The sequence below is a fragment of the Eublepharis macularius genome, chromosome 5 (assembly GCF_028583425.1).
Source record: "Eublepharis macularius isolate TG4126 chromosome 5, MPM_Emac_v1.0, whole genome shotgun sequence".
NCBI lineage: Eukaryota > Metazoa > Chordata > Lepidosauria > Squamata > Eublepharidae > Eublepharis > Eublepharis macularius.
The window spans coordinates 97,862,047-97,882,540 of record NC_072794.1 but is presented as its reverse complement, the minus strand read 5'-3'; the positions used below and the strand labels follow the sequence as shown (position 1 = coordinate 97,882,540).

Below are 20,494 nucleotides of genomic sequence, written 5' to 3'. Positions count from 1 at the left end.
ATTAATGTCTATTAAAATTTCATCTTAGTTACTACACACTGTTTCTCCACTGTGGAAAGCCAGAATTAAGTACTTATTCAATTTTTACACTAACTCGCTTTTACACTTTTAAAAGCCAGTGAAGAAATAGAGACATGCACAGAAATTGTATATCACACAGAAGCATATACAGCAGACATAAAAGAGAAAACAACTTGCTTCATAAAATAAATTTGGATATCTAAACACAGCGATTACAGAAAATAGCAGAAAGCTACTGTTTCCTTGTACATATTGGCCAACACAGTGCGTAGTTCTCAAGCAAAAATGCCCTACCTCACTATAAACTATGTCATGCATAAGAGGAAACTTTCTACCTTGCAAGTCTCATAACCAAATTCACAAAAATTTACACAAGAAGCACAAAACCAGCTGCATGAACATTACACAGGACCGGATCTACGGTTGCCAGCGCCCAGGGCAACCGTAGTCAGGCGCTGCGTGATGATGTCACTCCTGTGATGTCATCATGCTGGGGTGCCCCCCCGCCCCCGTGGCAAGCCGGCTGTCCCAGCGCGCTGCGGAGCTGGCGGCGGCGGCAGCACGGGTGGCTGGGAGGCTGCCCACGCCATTCACCTGCCCCGCAGGACAAGGGGCAGCTGGCTTGCCGCACACCCCTTATCCTGGGGAAAGGTGAACGGCGCGGGCGGCCTCCCAACCACCCGCGCTGCCTTTTGCCTTTCCCGCAGGACAAGGGGCAGCCAGCTTGCTGCGCACCCCTTGTCCTGAGGAAAGGCGAACGGTGCGGGCAGCCTCCGAGCCACTCGCACTGCCACCGCTGCCGCCAGCTCCACGGTGCACCGGGACAGCCGGCTTGCTGCGGGGGCAGGGGGAAAGGCGAATGGCGCAGGCGGCCTCCCAGCCTCCCTAGACAGGCAAAAGGCAGTGCGGGTGGCTGGGAGGCCACCCGCGTCGTTCGCCTTTCCCCAAGTGCACTCCCGGGGCTGGCAGCATGTTCCCGGGGCTGGCAGCTGCGCCCGGCACCCCCTCTTTGGTGGCACCAGGGGCAGACTACCCCCCCTGCCCCCCCGTCGATCCAGCCCTGACATTACACTAGTAAACTTCATATTCTAACTAACAATATATGTTTAAAAAAATCCCTGCCTTCCCTATCAGCAATTAAGCTTGTACTTAGCCTCCTAAATATAGGGCTGCCAACTCTACATTAAATAATACAAGTTGAATGTGGAGAGATCAATGCATTCACATTGAAGCTCACAATCATGTTGTGGGTCAATTTCAACTCTACCACTAAGTAGTCTTATTATTTTCTTCATTCTTTCATTAACATTTTCTCAAAGCTTCAGAGTAAGGCTGATAATACAACTTTATTGTTGATATTATTGTGTATTAATATTGGTTTTTATACTATTTATAATGTTTTATTGTATTTTAATAATATATTTGTTGGAAGCTGCCCTGAGCCCGCTTGCGGGAAGGGCGGGGTATAAGTCAAATAAAATAAATAAATAAGCTTTTGAGAGCCACAGCTCTCTTCATCAGATGTATCATCTGACAAAGAGAGCTGTGAGCTCTCGAAAGCTTATGCTACAATAAGAGAAGAGAGCTGTGGTTCTCGAAAGCTTATGGTACAATAAAGTTGGTTAGTCTTAAAGGTGCTACTGGACTCTACTATTTGACTGAAGAAGGGTATGTGATGTGTCTCTGCCTCATTGTATTCCTCCCACTCCCACTTTCCATATTTATTTCCTTCCCTGTCTTGAGTCCTTGCATGAAATGAGGTGCTTCAAGCTAAGCATGACCCAGGATTAAGAGGCTATGTCTTGTCTGGTAGCTGCATAGTAGTTTGCCAGCACACAATTTCCCTGTTCTCTCATCTGTACCCAGATGCACCTTTACCTTACCCACTTAGCTTAAAAGTGAAGATAAGTTACATTAATTCACTTGGAATCAATACAGAGAGTATGGGGTGGGGGGACGATTCTGGGGCAAACTGTTCAGAAGCTAGCCAGGACAGTATTAGTGTATTACTCCCAAGTGTACAGAGGAGGATAGTAGCACCAGCAGCTGAAGGAGCTTGGGAAGAGAGGAGAGTTTGTAGAGTACTGGGATTGATTATAAGATGCTGGCCAGTTGTGTAACTCAGTGGGCAGAAAGCTGCTGTATCTGTTAATTAGGTACTTTCCCCTCATCATTAAGAATTTGTCATATTCCTTGAATCATGTATTTGCAATGTTATTTCACTTTCAGCAAAATGCTTTAAACAGTGAATTCAGCATTACTGAAAGATGGTTCAGTCCTAAGGATTTGTGTTATATTTAGGTGGCATTAGGTGTAATCAAACAGCTGTCCAAGAAAATGTTGTGCCCAAACAGAAGAATTTCTCTCTCTCTCTGGTCTCACTAAACACCTCAAGAGCTTATTTGCTTTTACCTAACTTATTAAAAAGTTGCCTGTCAGGAACCAAGTTAAAGAACCTTGTTTGCTGGATACTATAAACCTTGCACTGATTCCCAATCCTGATGGATTCTTCTTGGCATACTGTGCCAGTCATAAGCAGGTCAATAGCTACAGGAGCACATAGGAGCAACAGGAAATGGCAACGTCACTGAAAAAATCGGAGGAGCCCTCTTCTGGTGCATGGAGCAGCACCATTTAAATCTGATTATGTTAAATCTGTAGTGGCACTGTCACTGCCTATCATCTGAACATTCTTCTGCCTTCATAAGGACTTATCCTCCAAATAAGTTGAAGACAGTGAATCTATCCCTGGTCACTTGTTCTGGCTGGCCTCCTGATGGTAACTAGGAAAGTGCACCAAAAAAAAAATTAAGTTGATCCAGATCTGGATTTCAGGGAAACAAAAAAACCTGTATCCTCAAAATCCAGATAAAATTCTCTAATCCAGTTCAGCAAGATGAAAGAATCCTGAATTTATCTGGTCATTATTCCCTAAGGGGAAAACTGTCCAGGGGACTGGGGGTAACATTTTTCAAGCAAAGTCCACCAAATTTGCAAGGAACTTATTCTGGGACCAATCCTATGGGCCCCTGAACAAGGGAACCCCAGCCATTTTCCATTGTTTCATCTGGTGGAAAAATTTCCAAGCTGGCTCTCAGCCAAAAACACACAAAGTAGCCACTGGTCAGTCCCAAATGCAAGCTGAACCCAGAGAAAGCCCAACAGACCCAAGGGAACAGAATACCCTAGAACAAAAGTGAAGCAACGGGGAACGACATAAAACCAGAGAAACATATCAACCCAACGTTTTCCACCAAAACCAAACTGAAGCAAGGGACACTTTTGCAAGCCCAACAGAACCAGTGTCACTCACAGAAGCTAAGCAGAACCCAGGGCCAATGAGGGAATACCACAAAACAGAATAAAGCACCCACATCATCAGCCTTATAGCAGCAGAACCACAAAGCACAAGGGTGCTGTTGTTGTGACTTAGTATAATAGATCCCTCTCACAAAGAAGGCCTCAGAAAATGAGAGAGATAATTTTGGGAAACCCAAGTTCTCCTCTCTCTAGTTTCTGCAGTCTGTTCTGCAGCCTACACTGCCACTCTCACTGGCTCACAGAATCTCAAGACAGGACGGCGAGCTACAGCAGTCATTCATCACTGGCCATCCTGTTCCCTCCCACCACTGCAATGAAGAAAGTTAACATTACACCAACACCTCCACAACCGCATTCTCTAGCTTTGTTTTGGGGGTTTCAGTGGGTTTGCTCTGCTTGTTTGTGGCATTTACATGGTATGTCAAATTGTCTCTCTCTGAATCCTCCTGTTTCAATGGCAAGAGAACACCATTTCAGTCTCTCCAACCTCTGACTCAAAATAGAGTCTGCTCTGAGAGCCAAGCTACAAGTGACGCCTGACACAGGTTGGACACTTGTCAGCTTACCTCAAGTTTTGATGGGAAATGTAGGCATCCTGGTCTTACAGCTTGGCTCTTCATTTAATTGAAATTTACAGAACCCCCCGCCCCACACCCAGCAAAAGGGAAGGGGGGGTGCCCCTTTTTTTGCTGGGGAAGGAGGGTGCCCCAGCAAGAGCCCGACGCCTGCACTCCTCTCCTGACTGCATGTTCTCCCTCCCATAGACTGCTGCTCTGTAAACTTCAATTAAATGCCTACATTTCCCATCAAAACTTCAGGTAAGATGACAAGTGTCCAACCTGTGTCAGGCATCACTTAGCTCTCCGTCACAGTGACTTTTAATGTCCTCCACAGAATTTGAAAAAGGCTCTCTCCCATCAAGGAATCCCAACTGGTCAGACAACCACGCTCTCATCATTGGCCACTCACTCCCCTTTCCTCCTTCCTCACTCCCCCTCCCCTGCTGGGAAAAGACTAGGAAAAACCGGGGAAAGAAGAAAAATAGCCTGAAAAAGCAGCCAATATTTGCCAGATTTAACCAGTTAACCTGGTTCATCAGGTCAATTTTGATCTGGCTTCCCAGATCTAATCCAGAATTCTCTCCTTTGATTCAGCACAGCCAGATTTTGCCAGCTCAACATAAATTTGGCTATACAGCCAGATGAAGAAAGCTGGATCACACATCCCTAATGGTAAAGAGCCCAGTAGCACCTTTAAGACTAACCAACTTTATTGTAGCACAAGCTTTCAAGAACCACAACTCTCTTCATCAGATGCATGGATCTGATGAAGACAGCTATGGCTCTTGAAAGCTTATGTTACAATAAAGTTGGTTAGTCTTAAAGGTGCTACTGGACTTTTTACTACTTTGCTACTACAGACTAACATGGCTAACTCCTCTGGGTCTACACCCCAAATGGTAATTTGGAATGAACAACTCCAGATTGCAGTGAGGGGGCTGCTGCACAGATTTATGAAGGCAGTTGCTCATGGAACAGCTGCTCTCACCTTACACTGTGGCAACGCTGGGCCTGATCCTTCAACAGCACAGCAATCTTGCTGTCACTGTTGCAGTTTGGAGGGATGCAGTTACTGCTCTGATTCATTGGAAGCAGAATAGAACGGCATTGTGGAGCTGTTGCCACCGATCAGAAAACAGAGAATATCTGTATCGGAGACATTAATTTTTATAGGCTTTTAAGCATGCTGAGAACCTCAGGATAACAACAACAACATTTGATTTATATACCCCCCTTCAGGACAACTTAATGCCCACTCAGAGCAGTTTACAATATCATTATTATCCCCACAACAAAACACCCTGTGAGGTGGGTGGGGCTGAGAGAGCTCCAGAGAACTGTGACTAGCCCAAGGTCACCCAGCTGGCTTCAAGTGGAGGAGTGAGGAATCAAACCCAGCTCTCCAGATTGGAGTCCCGCCACTCTTAACCACTACACCAAACTGGCTCATTCCTAGTTTCAGGATATAGATACTATTTATTTCAACTACTTTATCATTTAAGCATTAACAGCCTCCCAATCTAGCCTGCATATATATATATTCTTATATATTTTCAAGTCTGTTATTGATTTTTGTTAAGAAAAACAAACATATTAACATGCTGCAGTGTCAGTCTTGTCCGCAGACAATAAGAGAAAGCCAAACACTGGAAAACACACATTTCACAAACATAGACAATTCTGCAATACACAGGCAACCCTCTAAGCCTTGAAAAACATTTTTAGCAAATATATAAATGGTAAATCCTTAACATTTAAATGTTTACTTCCCTATCATATAGCCTTGTCACCTATGAAATACTGTTATCATGGTGAAAGAACATATTTTTCTTTTAGATGACATTTGCACACAAAATAAAAAATAAACATTTCTGCCTAATGCATCACTTTATGTAGGAATATATGCATGCCTGCATGAGATGGTACCCGTTCAATGGATTCATTTACCTATTTCTGGCTGCAGGCTTGGTCTTATCTTTTCATGATCATGCAGCAGCAGCTGCTTCATCCTTCCTTTTCATATATATTCCTGTTTCACCCTTACCTTTAGTTGACTTAATTCCTGTGTTAATTCAATCTCCCCTTCCCTCCTCCCCCACAGAAAACCAATTATTGTTCATGCAGATGGGGAAAGCCACAAGTGTCATCTTCATCAAAACACTTGCCTAGAACAAGAAAAAAAGGAAATGCACAGATGTTGCCAAAAGACTTGTGGCATTCCCTTTCAGAACAAGCTACAATGGAAGCCCAAAGAAATTCCAAGCAATGATCCTCTTAAATGACTGTGCAGATCAAGACCATAGAAATCTGAACTGGGTTCTGCACACTTGGGAATTAAGTTCTAAGTATGGAATTGTCGAAGCACATCTAATTGATCACACCACGGTAATCATGGGATTGTGGGCGGGCGGGGGAAGACCATGAGAATAACTTAGCATATAATTAGAACCTGACTCTGATAACACTGCAAATTCTATACACTGCTAAAATATGACTAAGGAGTAACATCTTTCCTTTTTGGACTACAAGGAAGACAAGCATCGTAAGTATCCATGGCTAACACCCGAATCAGTACACAAGCCTAAGCCCAACGTCTGGCTTTAAGAGGAGCCAATACCCTCTAGCAGTTTCAACAACAGCTTAAATACAGGAAGGCAGCTAGAACAGTATATTGATATCTTAAAATGTGGGATGTGTACAGCAAATCATGACTACAGTTCCTGAAACAGTTATACAGTAAACCTGTAACTCCCTAACCTTTGTTAACAGTAAGCTCTGTGAACAAGGTACTTTGCCTCTTCCCCAAGTATGTTGTGTATGGAAGACCACTGGGCATACTCTAATTCATCAGCTACACACACAAATGGCTGAGCGTCTTGTGCCAATTCATGCTAAAGACAGACATGATTTTATTTACTTCATTTAAACCCCTCCCTTCTCCCCAAAGGGGACCCATAGCAGCTTACATCATTCTCCTCTCTTCCCTTTATCTTTGCATGCATTTCTAAAAATGTTATTTTTTTATGTCATTTATAGTCTGCCTTTCTCAATGAGACTCAAGGCAGATTACATCATGTGAGATTAATACAGTCAACATCAAAGACATTTCTCTGAAAATGCTATAGGGGTATATAAATACCAATTTACAAAGACCCAACATCAGCAAAAATCCAATACAGAGTTGAAGAAATGCTGAAACAGAGCATAAGCATTTTTTTAGCACTAACATAAAGCAGTAGACATTGTACCCATAAATTCACAATTTACAAAATTGTGGGTCATTAGCTTTGTTAGAGTCTAGGATACAACCCATGCATTCCCAGACAGATACATATTAAAATGTATGAATTATTTAACTGATATGAAATGAGATGAAACACAACTTGAACACAAAATGACTTGCTGAACCAAGTGTTCCATTTGAATGTACCTTAAGTTTCCTCAGGAGGCATTATAGGTAAAGGGAACAAATGTTTAAGGTATTTAAACATCCCATCACTCAACAGACCTAGGCAAAGCACAGGCAAAAGCTTTATGTGGCTAACAAGAAAAGAAACACACATCATATCCTCTAATTACTACATGAAATATGGAAGAAAGGGACATTGTTACTTACTCACCTTGAACACTTCAGAAAAGAAACCAGATCCAATTTTCTCACAGGAGAAGTCATCGAGTCGTGTAAGTCTTGAAAAGGCACTTATCAAGGCCCTGTATGAAGAAGTCCAAACTCTGCCCATCTGGGAAACGGTCCCATCACCTCCACCACCCCCATCAAAATCTTCAACACGCTCCAATCGTGGAGGGAATCCTGCTATTGAATTTCGTTTACTCCGGTCCATCTTGCAATCAATACAGTCCTTTAAAAAGCAGTAGATCTCTCACATCTTAGGTGCTTAATTTGTTTTTCCTTTCTCCGGCTGAATACTAAAAAAAAAAAAAGAACAAAGGATATATAGTTGAATTATTTTCCTTTCACAAATCATTAGAATGCCACACTTTAAATATCAAAGCATAACTGTTATGGGGAGAAAAATGCATGATCCATTATATACATATACACGTACACATGAAGCTGCCTTATACGGAATCAGGCCAACCATCCATCAATGTCAGTTTTATCTTCTCAGACCAGCGGCTCTCAGGCAGAGGTCTTTCACATCACCTACCACCTGAACCTTTTAACTGGAGATGCAGGGGATTGAACCCGAGATCTCCTCCATGTAAGGCATATGCTATACCACTGAGCCATATCCCTCTCCCATTCAGACCCCTCCAGACCTGTGGAGCCAGTTTTACTCACACAGGGACCAGGAAGGGAAGCTTTACAAAACTTCATTTTTTTTCCTTTGGGGGTCACAAATCATTCACATATTGGGGTACATGGGCTAATAAATACTTTGTGGGTCAGTAGCTTTGTTAGCAATTTACACACGCAATTCTTGTGCACTTGTTTGTTAGCCTGAACTAACATGAACAGCATGTCTTCTCTGAGGCTGAACTCTGCAAAAAACACACCTACACTGATACAGAATAGTGAAACTATCAAAGGATGTAGATGTAAGGAAATTGGGGGTTGGGGGGGTTGGGGGGGATACAGACTTTTATATTTGGCAATGTGAAATTTATCAGTAATTTGAGTGATGGCAGTTTCTGTGAAGTTCAGAGGGAGACAGCTGGACTGTACAAGGTTAGGAAAGGAAATGGAAGATAGACAGTTGAGAACAAACAACTTGCTACAGGAGTTTGGAAACAGGATAAAGAAAAGCTGGACTGTATTTACAAGGGCAGAATAGATCAAGAGAATTTTTAAAATTTCAGCTGAGGACGATTATATATTTGAGCATAGTGGAAGAGACAGAGAATAGTCCAGACAGATAATGTGGCTGAGGGAGGAATAATCCCCAAACAAGTTTAAATAAATAAACCACATCAGTGATTGGGAATTTTTTTTAAAAAACGGATAGTTATTTCAGGTTAGCCAATTCAAAGTAAAAGCTGTGCATGTGGAATAAAATCATTTAAAATAATTTTAACTGTGTCTGGAACAATTACCACATTTGTGCGAACTCAGTTATCTCCAAACTAGAACTGTATATTCATATACAATGTTAGAAAAACACACTTCAATTTGGGAACAGTTCTGATTAACATAATGTCATGTTGGCCAGTTAACATGACGATCACATTCTTAGTGAAGTTCAGTCACATTTAACTGACGTAAGAGTCAGTCAAATGATCTAAACAAAAGAGGCATTAATTCAAACTGCTCTTAAGAATCCTCACATCATATTAATCGTCCTAAATACTAAAAATGGTGGTTCAAGTCCTATCTGGATGAAGTGTCTCAGAAGGTGATGATGGGGGATTCCTGCTCTGCCACTGGCTTGTGGGTTCCGCAGGTTTCATTTCATATCTATATGAAGCAACTGGGAGAGGTCATCAGGAGGTTTGGGTTGTGGTGTTACCAATACCCGGATGATAACCAGCTCTACCTTTCTTTTCCACCTAATTCCAACTATGATATTGATGTTCTGAACCAGTGCTTGAGGTCAGTAATGGGATGGATGAGGGTGAACAAACTTAAGCTTAATTGTGAAAAAACAAGCGTTCTCTGGATTAGTAGTAAGGCTGACTAGCAACATAAAATCTCTCCTCTCTTGGAGAGGAGACCTAATTTAAATAAATAAATAAAATAAGTGAGCAGGTAATCTTTGATCCCTTCTAACAATTAGAAAATATTTATCTGCTACTATCCACTATTTTTAATTAGATGTCAAAAATGAAAGAGCACCTGTGTAATTATACAACATGCTAGAAAAAACTACAGTAAAATTTATACAGAGTTCTCTAGAATACATGTGTATCACTAAGTATAATGTGCTCTAATCCATATTTCCGTGACAAGAATAATTTTAGCATTTTTGCTAAATGTGTGCTTTTCATGAGCCATTTCAGCTGTTGGATCACAGAGAGGGGCAGCAAGTGCTGGATTTGTTTGTTCATGCAGTTCTCCTTCCAGTTGGGGATGCGTACATGGAAGTCCTCTATTACATTCCAAGCCCTTCATGACCTAAGCCCCTCATATGTTCCACCATGCCCCTATTTTGAGGGGCATGGATTAAGTAGGATTCTCTACTTAATCTTAGGCAACCTTTTCCAATACTCATGAAATTAGGTCAAGTCTTGGACCAAACTCTGTGGTTATTTTAAAGCCTCAAGGCTGCAAACTAGCTCAAGGCTGTTTTTGTAATGTAATACAGGCAGGTTTGAACATGTACATGTTTGTGCATAGGAGGTAATCTTTCAGAGTGAATTTCTAGAGGGAAAAGTATTCCTTATATTACCCCTTAACTAGTCAACAGTAGCCACCATTTTCTACAGAAAACATGGTACTTAGTAAACACTTTTGAAAGTGACACCTGGTAAATGCATATTCTTTACAAGACTTTCAAACATAATGCCAAAACCTTCATAGTAACACCTGCCAAGCATCCATCATAAAACATATAGGCAAAGAGTGGATGACTGCTTTTCACCTGTGATGTCAAAGACACTTCCCGCAACAGCCAAAAGCACATTCACTGCAGCAGTGCTGGCCACACATCTAGAAGCTAGTTTCAGCTTTTTTCAAATATAATGAAGCCAATCTCTATAGTATTCAGTAAAATTGTCTCAGCCTAAGCACATGGTACACATCCTGGAGCTACGAAGTTATTTTCTGTACTCAGCTATGCATATGGTAAAAAAATGTCTTTTTAATATATATTAAAAATAAAGATTTCAGTTGCAGAAGCTATAGGATACTGGAAAACACCACTATGGAAAGGTGTATGTATCGCACATTTCAAAGCCAAACAAATGCAATATCCATATGACTGACATCGGAGAAATCTGCTAGTTCTTAAAACACATGCAATTATATAGCAGATTAAAATATTCATGGAAGTGAATTTCTCCTCGCACCATTACATTCCACAGTTTATTTTCAAAGCACACTATCCAATGAACGCAAAAGATGAATTCAGAGTTCTGAAGCTCTCTTGCAAGACTGCTTTAACAAATCATTTACAGGTGTCTCTTCTAGGTACATCTGTAAAACAAGGCTAAGTAGAATTTTTCCAAAGCATTTGTAAACATAAATAATCAGACCTATCCTCATGTTAAGTTCTGGTATTTTCCAACATACATAGCCTCTCCTGGTCAGTGATCACTGCTACTTCAAATCAATGAATTCTGGTACTAGATAGTGCTATCATGCTTTATATTTCCCATAATCACAGCCAAAAATCCCCCAAAGATGATCTGCTTTACCTCCTGCTGTTCTGGTTCAAGTAGAGCCTGCCTTTTGGCTAGATTGTGTGCTAGTTTAGCGGAATTAATTCACATTATAAAAAGGTTGTATTGAAACAAACAGCTCATTTAATGTCTTGTATTAGAAAAGCGAAGTCTAAACCCAGTAAACTGACCAGGCATTAACTTTCCACATGGAGCCAAGGTGTCTCAGATTTGTGCCTCACACCAGACAGACTGGTATTTTTAAACCTTAGAACCTATTTAGGTGTGCAAAAAAATCAAAATGCCATGATTCATCCCTTCAATGCTCCTGCCAGTAACACTTAGGTTTCAATTACTATAACCATGTTCAAAGGACAAAGTTACAATTGGCTTTCCTGTCCCCTAGCCTGGCTCTCATTCTTCTGTTTCAGGTTTTCATTATGCCCCTAGAAAACCCCTTTCTACATCTTCCTACTGTAGAGATGTGAAAGCTGTATGGAAAAAACAAACAAGGAGGGGGGGGCCTGGGGTGAACCAACATACAAACAGTAGGGGAACCACTAGGTTTTGTCTCCTGCCTCTGCAATTTTTTCCAGTGGAAAAATTGCGAGTCTCTTGTGATGTATTTTATTTTCTAGAATGAGTAAAATGTTTAAGGTAAAGTTTCAAAAAATTGTTTTAGTTGCTCTTTACCCCTTCAAATACATATATGTTAATAATTATAGCACAATGTAAGACAATATACAATATTGTAAGAGACAATGTGACAGGAGAACGTATACTTACTATCATCTATCTAAGTATTTTAACTATTAAAGACTGTTTTCAACCAGCGTTACAAGAATGTTTATTTTCTGAGTTCTTTCAAAATACAAGTTTCTTCTGACTTTGAATAATACTGACTATATGGAAAGGAGGACAAAAAAGGGTAGGCTAGAAATGGTTTAAATAAATAAAACAATGTATTCTACATTCTTAGAGCTGTAAGATTTCAATTTGATAATATAGTTCAATCTGCCCCAAATTAACTACTTCAACTAAAGCAAAAAGGAATTAGTGTGTATACCATGAGTACCAGCTTGTAACCCCAAGAAGCAGGGCTTCTACAAGTCCCCCTACAATTAAGTCACTCCTATTGTATCCTCTCTCAGATGCACAGCCTGAGCTTTTCCTGCCTTCTTCACCCCAACTCTAATTCTCAACATGGCCAAATCTGCAAATACTGAAATCCAAAGACTGGAGCCATGATCAGACAAGACAGATCTTTCTACAAATCTCAAAAATGCCCCAGGTTTGCAGAAAAATCTAATGTGTATGTGTGCATGTTTTATATATGGTTTTTTTTTAAAAAAAAACAGAAGTAGAACCTGTAGCTTAAAGAAACAAATTCCCTCTCAGTGGCCATTGTGGGGATTGCTAGGGAGCCGCAACAGCATTGTCAGCCTTCAATTCTTGATTTCTCTCAGAAAAAGGCAGGGGAAGGGGGTTGTTTTAGCCAAAAACGGAGGACTCAGCAGGGCCAGGCTTGGCAACAACTACTGGATGACTTGCATGACTCCTAGGATTGCCAGGTCCCCGGGGGGGGGGGGATCAAATGGGGGATGGGGGGAGTTGTGCAGGGGGCACCTACCTTGCATACTCCAGAACATCCCACAACACGGAAGTAACAGGTCGCACCGGGGATGACTAAATGAAAATCCACTTCAAAAACTAAATTGGTAGCCAATTTTCACTCAGTTGCCCCTAGAATGACCCATTACTTCCATGTCTCTCCAGGAACAACATCATTCCTGGTGAACAGGGGCCTTAGTGGGAATCCTACAGAGCACGCAGGAACACACTTCTCCCCTCCCCACCATGTTCCCAGACCCTTCTTCCCTCCACTGGCCAGGTGAGAGCTGGCGGGGGGGGGCAAAGGCTGGGGGTGGGGGATCCCACTCCCACCAGTGGACTGGCAGGCCTAATGACTCCCCAGGCCCAGCTGCTTGCTACTGTTCAACAACTATCCCACAAATGTCAATGTAGTATAGTGGCTAGAGGTTCAGAATAGGATCTGGTAGACCCAGTTTCAAACTCTCATTCTGCCATGGAAGCTCACTGGGTGACCTTTGGCCGGTTACACATTCTCAGTCTAACCTACCTCACAGGGTTGTTATGAGGATAAAATGAAAAGGAGAATTATGTAAATTTCCATTGCATGGAAATATGGGTAATAGATGAAATAGATACATAGATAATTTTTTTGGAATGTTGTAAAGGATAGTGGACACCATCAGAAGTGACTACCATGAAAGCAGTGCAAATCACAAAACACTGAGAAGCTCCAAACCAAGTGTCATCCTGTGATGAAGGCATATACTCTTAGATGGATGTGTTGTACAGATGCAAAGGTCTCCTTTGCTCTTCTGATGCACCTCCTGCACAAAAGAGTTTGAGGGAAGGAGCAAGAGTTGTCCTTTGGTTTCAGTTCCCATGCCCACACTCACCAAAACTGTTTAATGTGGTAGGCTCATTGGTCTCCCTGTTGGGAGGAGACCATCAAAATTTGAATTTGGACATTAGCTGTGAGGCTTTTTCAAGCTCTTTTGCTGACAAAATCTTGTCTCTCCGCCACAACTTGCTAGCCACAGTTGATATGGTATGTGAACAAGAGGCCCCTTGGCCGTCTTCTGGGTTGATATTCGATCATTTCAGCCCACTCTCGGGGGAGGAGGTGGACAGGATTCTGCAGATAGTGAGGCCTCCACATGCATCCTGGACCTGTGTCCATCATGGCTGATGAAAGCCACTAGTGATGGACTATGGGATTCCTTGGCAGCTGTAATCAACTTGTCCTTGAGCACCGGTGTTTTTCCCGGGCCATTAAAGGAGGCAGTGGTGAGGCCTCTCTTAAAGAAACCATCATTGGATCCCGCCAACCTGGTCAGTTACTACCCCGTTTTGAACGTCCCATTTCTGGGTAAGGTGATTGAGTGGGCGGCAGAGTTTCCTGAAGGAGACCTCAGCTCTGGATCCCTTCCAGTCGGGGTTTCGCCCAGGACAAGGGATGAAGTCATTGCTGGTTGCCCTCAAGGATGATCTTTGCAGACACCTGGATCAAGGTAGATCGGCACTGCTGATATTATTAGACCTTTCAGCAGCGTTTGATACGGTTGATTATGAGCTTTTGACCTACAGCCTCGCTGATGTGGGGATACAGGGGACGGCACTACAGTGGCTGGTCTCTTTTCTCCACGGTCTGGGACAGAGGGTGGCACTGGGGGAGAAACTGTCCTCTTACCACCCACTGGTATACGGTTTGCTGCATGGGGTAATACTCTCCCCATTATTGTTCAACGTCTATATTTGCTCCCTCGCCCAGCTGGTGCAAAGCTTCAGTCTTGGGTGTCACCACTACGCTGATGACACCCAGTTATATCTGGAGCATGCCTTTGAGGTCGTGGCTGGATGGTTGAAACAGAGTTGGCTGAAATTAAATCCCATGAAGACCGAGATCCTATATTTGAGTCACGGCTGTGTAGATTTGAAACCCCGGCTTCACAATGGGGCGGAACTTGTTCCAGCCCCGAGAGTCAGGAGCCTGCGAGTGATCCTGGATGCCTCCTTGAATATGGAGTTGCCCAGTCTTCTTTCTTCCATCTTCGGCTGACTAGGCAACTTGCCCCTTATCTTTCGACCCGCGACTTAACTACAGTGATTCAGGCAATGGTCACCTCTAGGCTAGACTACTGTAATGTGCTCTATGCAGGGCTTCCCTTGAATCTGATCCGGTGGTTGCAGCTGATCCAAAATGCAGAGGCACGTGTCATCACCAGAGTGCTGAGAAGTGCACATATTACACCAGTATTGCGCTAGCTGCACTGGTTACCAGTAGAGTACCAAATCAGATTCAAGATTTTGGTATTAACCTATAAAGTCCTATGCACACTGGGACCTGCGTATCTTTGGGACCGCCTCTCCCCATATGTGCCCCAGAGGACGCTTCGATCTAGTGATAAACAGCTACTAATGATCTCTGGCCCCAGGGAGGCCTGGGTAGCATCAACCAGAGCCAGAGCCTTTTCGGTCCTGGCTCCAACCTAGTGGAACGCTCTGTCTAATGAGACCAGGGCCCAGCGGGATTTGTTATCATTCCGCCAGGCCTGTAAGACAGAGCTGTTCCGCCAGGCGTTTGGTTGATGCTGGGTAGGGCCCCCGCTAGCCGAAATAGGGTAGAACGGGGGCCCCCATTAGAACATCTACCTCCAAAAAAGAAGTCTCCTTTAATTATTAGTTACAGTTGGAAATGGATTAATGAACTGTTTGTGCTGCTTGTGTTTGTTTTTAAATATTTATATTGTATTTATTATGTTTTAAATTGTGCTTGTAATTTTAATGTCTATAAATGTGATCCACCCTGAGCCTGCTGGTGCGGGAAGGGCGGAATACAAATTTAAACAAACAAAGAAATAAATAAATGAGACGGTTTATCCTTGTATAACCAGAGGGAGAGGCTGCCAAGCCCAGAGACATAAGAAAGTCAGCAAGCCAAGGATGCGCAGCTGTGCCATGCATGCCCAGGATGAGGTTAGCACTTTGTTGATCAGTCAACTAGCAGAATATGATCCAAAGATTCCTTTCCCCCCTCCGTTTCATTCTAGACCCTTTGGAATTTATCCCCATTAGTCAAAAAGCCAGTGGGTACTATGGCACCCATGGGTGCTATGCTGGAGATCTCTGGGCTGAGCAGTATTACAATGGAAGACCAAAAGACAATATAAGAGATGGGTGGGGTTTGCAAAGAAAAACACCACCACTCCTTTTTGCTTCCCCTGAATTTTACATTCCTGATCAGATAGGCCAACTATTACAGCAGACAGCCACTATGAGGCATTAGGCCAGGGGTCTCCAACCTTTTGTAGCCTGCAGACACACTTGGAATTCTGATAGAGTGGTGGGTGCAGCCACAAAATAGCTGCCACAGCTTACCTTCAGTAACATGCTGACGATCTTTGAATACTAGAGGCAGCTTTTTTCAAAGCAACCTTTTTAAAAATCTGCACAGTCAATCAAATCTCCAATGGTCAATCAGAAACCTTGCTGGGTAAAAGCCCCACCTATTTTGTAAAAACACTTGGAGGGCACCTGGAAATGCACTGGTGGGCACCATGATGCCCGTAGGCACTACATTGCATACACCTGTATTAAGCTATGTAACTTCATTAGAAAGAGAGAAAACAGAAGCTTTTTGTAGATGGGGGTAGAGTGAGGGGTAACTAATCTTCCATGGCAGGTGTGTTGCTATCAAGTAACGCCATGATGCAGGAAATGGGAGGCTGCATTTACTCAAGACCATTCTTGATTGGATGGGATTTTTAACTAATTTTCTCAACCCTACAAAGGAGAATTCTAGTGAATTACACCTCAAATTAAACCTGCTATAGTCTTTCACATTGTTTCTACGGTCTCATCTCCTCCCATCTTTCCTTTACACTATCAAGAAATAAGGTCAATCTTATTGGAACATATCCATGGTCCATCTAATGCTTTGGGTAAAGCCTACAACAGTACACTGCGCTATATACAAGTAGCAAGAAAAGGCAGTCTCAATAAAACATGGAGCAAAAAAATCCAAGAGACAACTAGTGCAGTGGGAGAATTAATTTTAATTCAACTCTGAGACCCCTACATGTTTCACAGTTCCCACAGCAACCTGGGACTGTTCAGATTATGATATTTTACAGATCCCCTGAAGAAGTGTATGTGAAATGCATAGAAGTCTCAGAGATTAATTAAAATTAATTCTCCCACTGCACCAATTGTCTCTACCAACACCCCCACATCAGAGTGCCCTACATTAAGGTTGTAATTCTATGCATACTTATTTGAGAGGAAAACCTCCTCAAAACAGCAAGTTTTACTTCTAAGTAAACATGCATATGATGGACTTTTTCAGCACACGCCTAGCAGGAATCAATGTCTGTAGGAATATTGTCAGTATAAACAAATCACAAGACCACAAAAGGATTCATCTCAGAGCCAGAGGGAAGTTAGAAGTGCTGGAAAAGAGAAAGTAAGATCAGAAGCCTATTCAGTCCTGTGGATAAGGAAGTTAGACAGATAGTGTTTTGTTACTCATCATCACAAGGAACAGTCATTGTCAGCTTTTATTTTTCAAGTTACAGGATATCAGAAACTAACAATAAGTCACCAAAAAAATCTACTATGGAAGTGTGACTGAAAACCATTTCAGACTGCTGTATTTAAAACACTTTTGTCCTCTAACATTACAGCTACAACAATGCAGATTTGGGTATTTATCTGACACCAATCAGCTCAAAAAACTAGAAGGTGGAAAAGAATGACTTACGCAGCACAGACATTTTAACATGCATGTGTCACATCTCAATAGATTTACAGTGAAAAGTAAAACCTTGGTACATTAAAGCCAGTGAATGTTCAGCTACTGAGATACAGAATGAATTCCTAAGATACAGGGAATGCAAAGCTGTAACAGGTTATCTATCCTCAACCACATCTCCATTACAAGGAAATCATATTTATCTAGCAATAAAGTGCAAGATTTTACCACTGGGACAATGTGATCTGCTCCCAATCTGGTTCCCTGGTGGTGGTGGAAAAAGCTGTCAAGCTATAGTCTAGCTGACTTACAGTGACTCCTGTGGGGTTTTCGAGGCAAGAGACTAACAGAAGTGATTTCCCATTTCCCTTTGGGGACACAAAACAGCTCACATCATTCGACTCTCCTCCATTTTATCCTTAAATCATTTTTTATTTTATCAATTACTAAATACTGGGGACGAATGGAGGATGGCCATCACTATAATGCCCTCCTTGGGGGTTTCCCAGATGCAGTTTTTATATTCTTAAACAAAAGGATACATTAGGACCGTTAACACATCCTAAGTATGCACTCTTGCTTTGTAAACATATCAGTATACCATTAAACTTCTATTTTTTTTTAAGAGTAAACTACAAAAACTGAAGCCAGCCCACCAGTAATTTACATTACCAATCCTCTACACTAAGATATTTCCGCTTGAAGTCACATTTGCATTCATTTGCAAAACAGTGCACAAAATGCAAAGCTTGTGTACCTGTGTGCATATCCAAGGAACAGGTCAGGATAGAAACTAGAACACCAGCAGATAATGGTTCATTGTCCTCTGTGCTATGTTTAATACAAGTCAGTCCTTTTAAAAAAGATATTCTATCTTAACCTTGTCACTATCTATGATTTTCCCCAATATTAGGTACTAAAGTTAATTGCTATTTTTGTATGTGAACCGTGACAAAATAGTTCTTAGATTAAGAACACAATTATTATAGACACCACAACTATCTTGAGCCAACCTTGTTCTCAGCCTTATCACATATGATAGTTGGCTCTGGCACACAAAAACTTATGCCACAATAAGCCTATTAATCTTCAAAGTTATTTTTTTACTTGTTCTTGCTTTTAATAAAGTTATTAATTTGTTCTTTGGGCTTTTCAGATGTACTGTATTTGTCTTTCCAAAGACACATCAAAACTAGAAGCTCTTCTATTATTTTCTCCATCTAATCTCTTAATAGCAATTTGCCTTATTTCCATTCAGAGACAAACTAAACTTAAAAGTGTTTAGAGGAGCAGTAAAGTTACTCAGAAAATGAATGTAACTTATGCTAAACATTGTAAAGCCTCTGTACTACTAATGTATATATGCATTCTGTACTACTAACACATTGATATTCAGATCTTTACATTGAAATTGGAAGACAGAGCAAAATAGCATGCTGGATTAAAAGCTAAACCTTTGGGACATTAAAAAGGCTAGACATTGGCATATGTTTTTTTCATCACTACACAAGGTTCACCCTGTCAAGCCAAGATCAAATAATGAAAGTATTTATTATGTAGTCACTATTGTAAGAGGGCTTCCTATACAGGCCTTATCTCAAGTTGTAAAATTGAAAGGCCAGAATTCCATTTTATCCATAAAAATGATTTTTTCTAAAGTTAAAGCGTGAAGATTTCTATTCATAAATAGAAAGTTAATAATTCCACTAAGAGCCTCACAGGAACAATTCTAGTAATATCAAAGAACAAAACTGCAGTAACTGTTTTAAATAAACTAAAGCACCCAACCAACAAGGACACAGGAAAACCAAACAGTGCTTTGTGCTACCTCAAATGCCAATACAGTAATAAGTTTGCATTAAAAAAATCTTTCTTCAAAGAAGCCCAGCACAAATGTATCCAAAGCAAGTCCACAGGAAAACAAAGGAAGACAAAAGAATAATTAAACCAACACAGTAAACATTATTTTTTATATTCCGGTCAAAGCAAACCTTTTATAAGAGAAAAAGTTACCTAAAAGCAACAATGGCAGGATTATGGATTAAGTGACACTGGATATTCTGTCACACCTTTCATCCAAAAAAACCTGTGCAAACACTGGCACCTGCTTGATAAGTACAACCAATAAAATGGTGTAGATCATTATTTGCATAAATGTTGGGGATAGCAGTAGGGTTCGGGGCTGGAGGAAGAGCTGCAAAGATAAGACAAAGAAATCACCTCCCTCCCCGTAGCTCTCTCATCCGCTTTCTCTTACCCCCCACCCCAAGCCAGGTGTCCATTTGCCTATGCCCCACTGTAGAGGGCCCGGTACTTGTTTTACGTGGCAAAATAATAACTATTACATGGGACGCATACTTTACTTCAAATGCTGCAAAGTTAAAGGGTTCCCTCGAGCTTCAACGACAGTTTGTACTCGTGCTTCTTTTCACAATGCTGGAGTCAAGGGGTGGGTGGGTGAGGGTGGCACTCTTCTAATATCACGTTATATATTCCCGGAAAGTTACCCCGACTTTGACGCCTTCCTCAACATCAGCGCGAAGAAAGAGACACATTCCCGACTCCCCTCAGAACCAGCCGCTTTATGGAGCCACCATCCCCTTAATCCTCCGCACACACCGGCCCACTAATCCTTCTTCAACTCTTGTCTTATGTACGACAAGGAACTCGTACTCAAGCGCTCCTGCTACGACGGCCACTCACACTCACCCCGCCGCTCTCCTTTACTCACCTGCCTCCAAGAGGAGGGGCAGCGGGTCCTGCACACGCCTCATATTCACACGCCCCTTAAGTGGCGCCGAGGTTTCAGCGGGCGCGAGAGCCGAGGAGAAGGTCTATTACCCCGTGAAGAAAGGTCCAAGCATGGAAAGGGCACAAACGCGAGTTCTCCCAGCAGGAATGTCAGCACAAGGCCTCAGGCTCTCCACCCCCTCCACAGCCCCGAGGAAGAGAACGAGAACGCGCACACCACACT

At 42.0% G+C, this 20,494-nt stretch overlaps 1 protein-coding gene across 1 annotated transcript in view; it reads right to left on the bottom strand.

The window, feature by feature from the left end:
• TESK2 (testis associated actin remodelling kinase 2) overlaps positions 1-20,494 on the bottom strand; it is a 93,983-nt gene extending 73,489 nt beyond the window's left edge. The window contains exons 1-2 of the mRNA XM_054980233.1: positions 20,252-20,494; positions 7,523-7,829 (exon numbers count right to left, since the gene is read on the bottom strand). Coding sequence (XP_054836208.1) covers positions 7,523-7,744 — 222 coding nt within the window. The 5' untranslated portion in view covers positions 7,745-7,829; positions 20,252-20,494. The remainder of the gene's footprint in view (positions 1-7,522; positions 7,830-20,251) is intronic.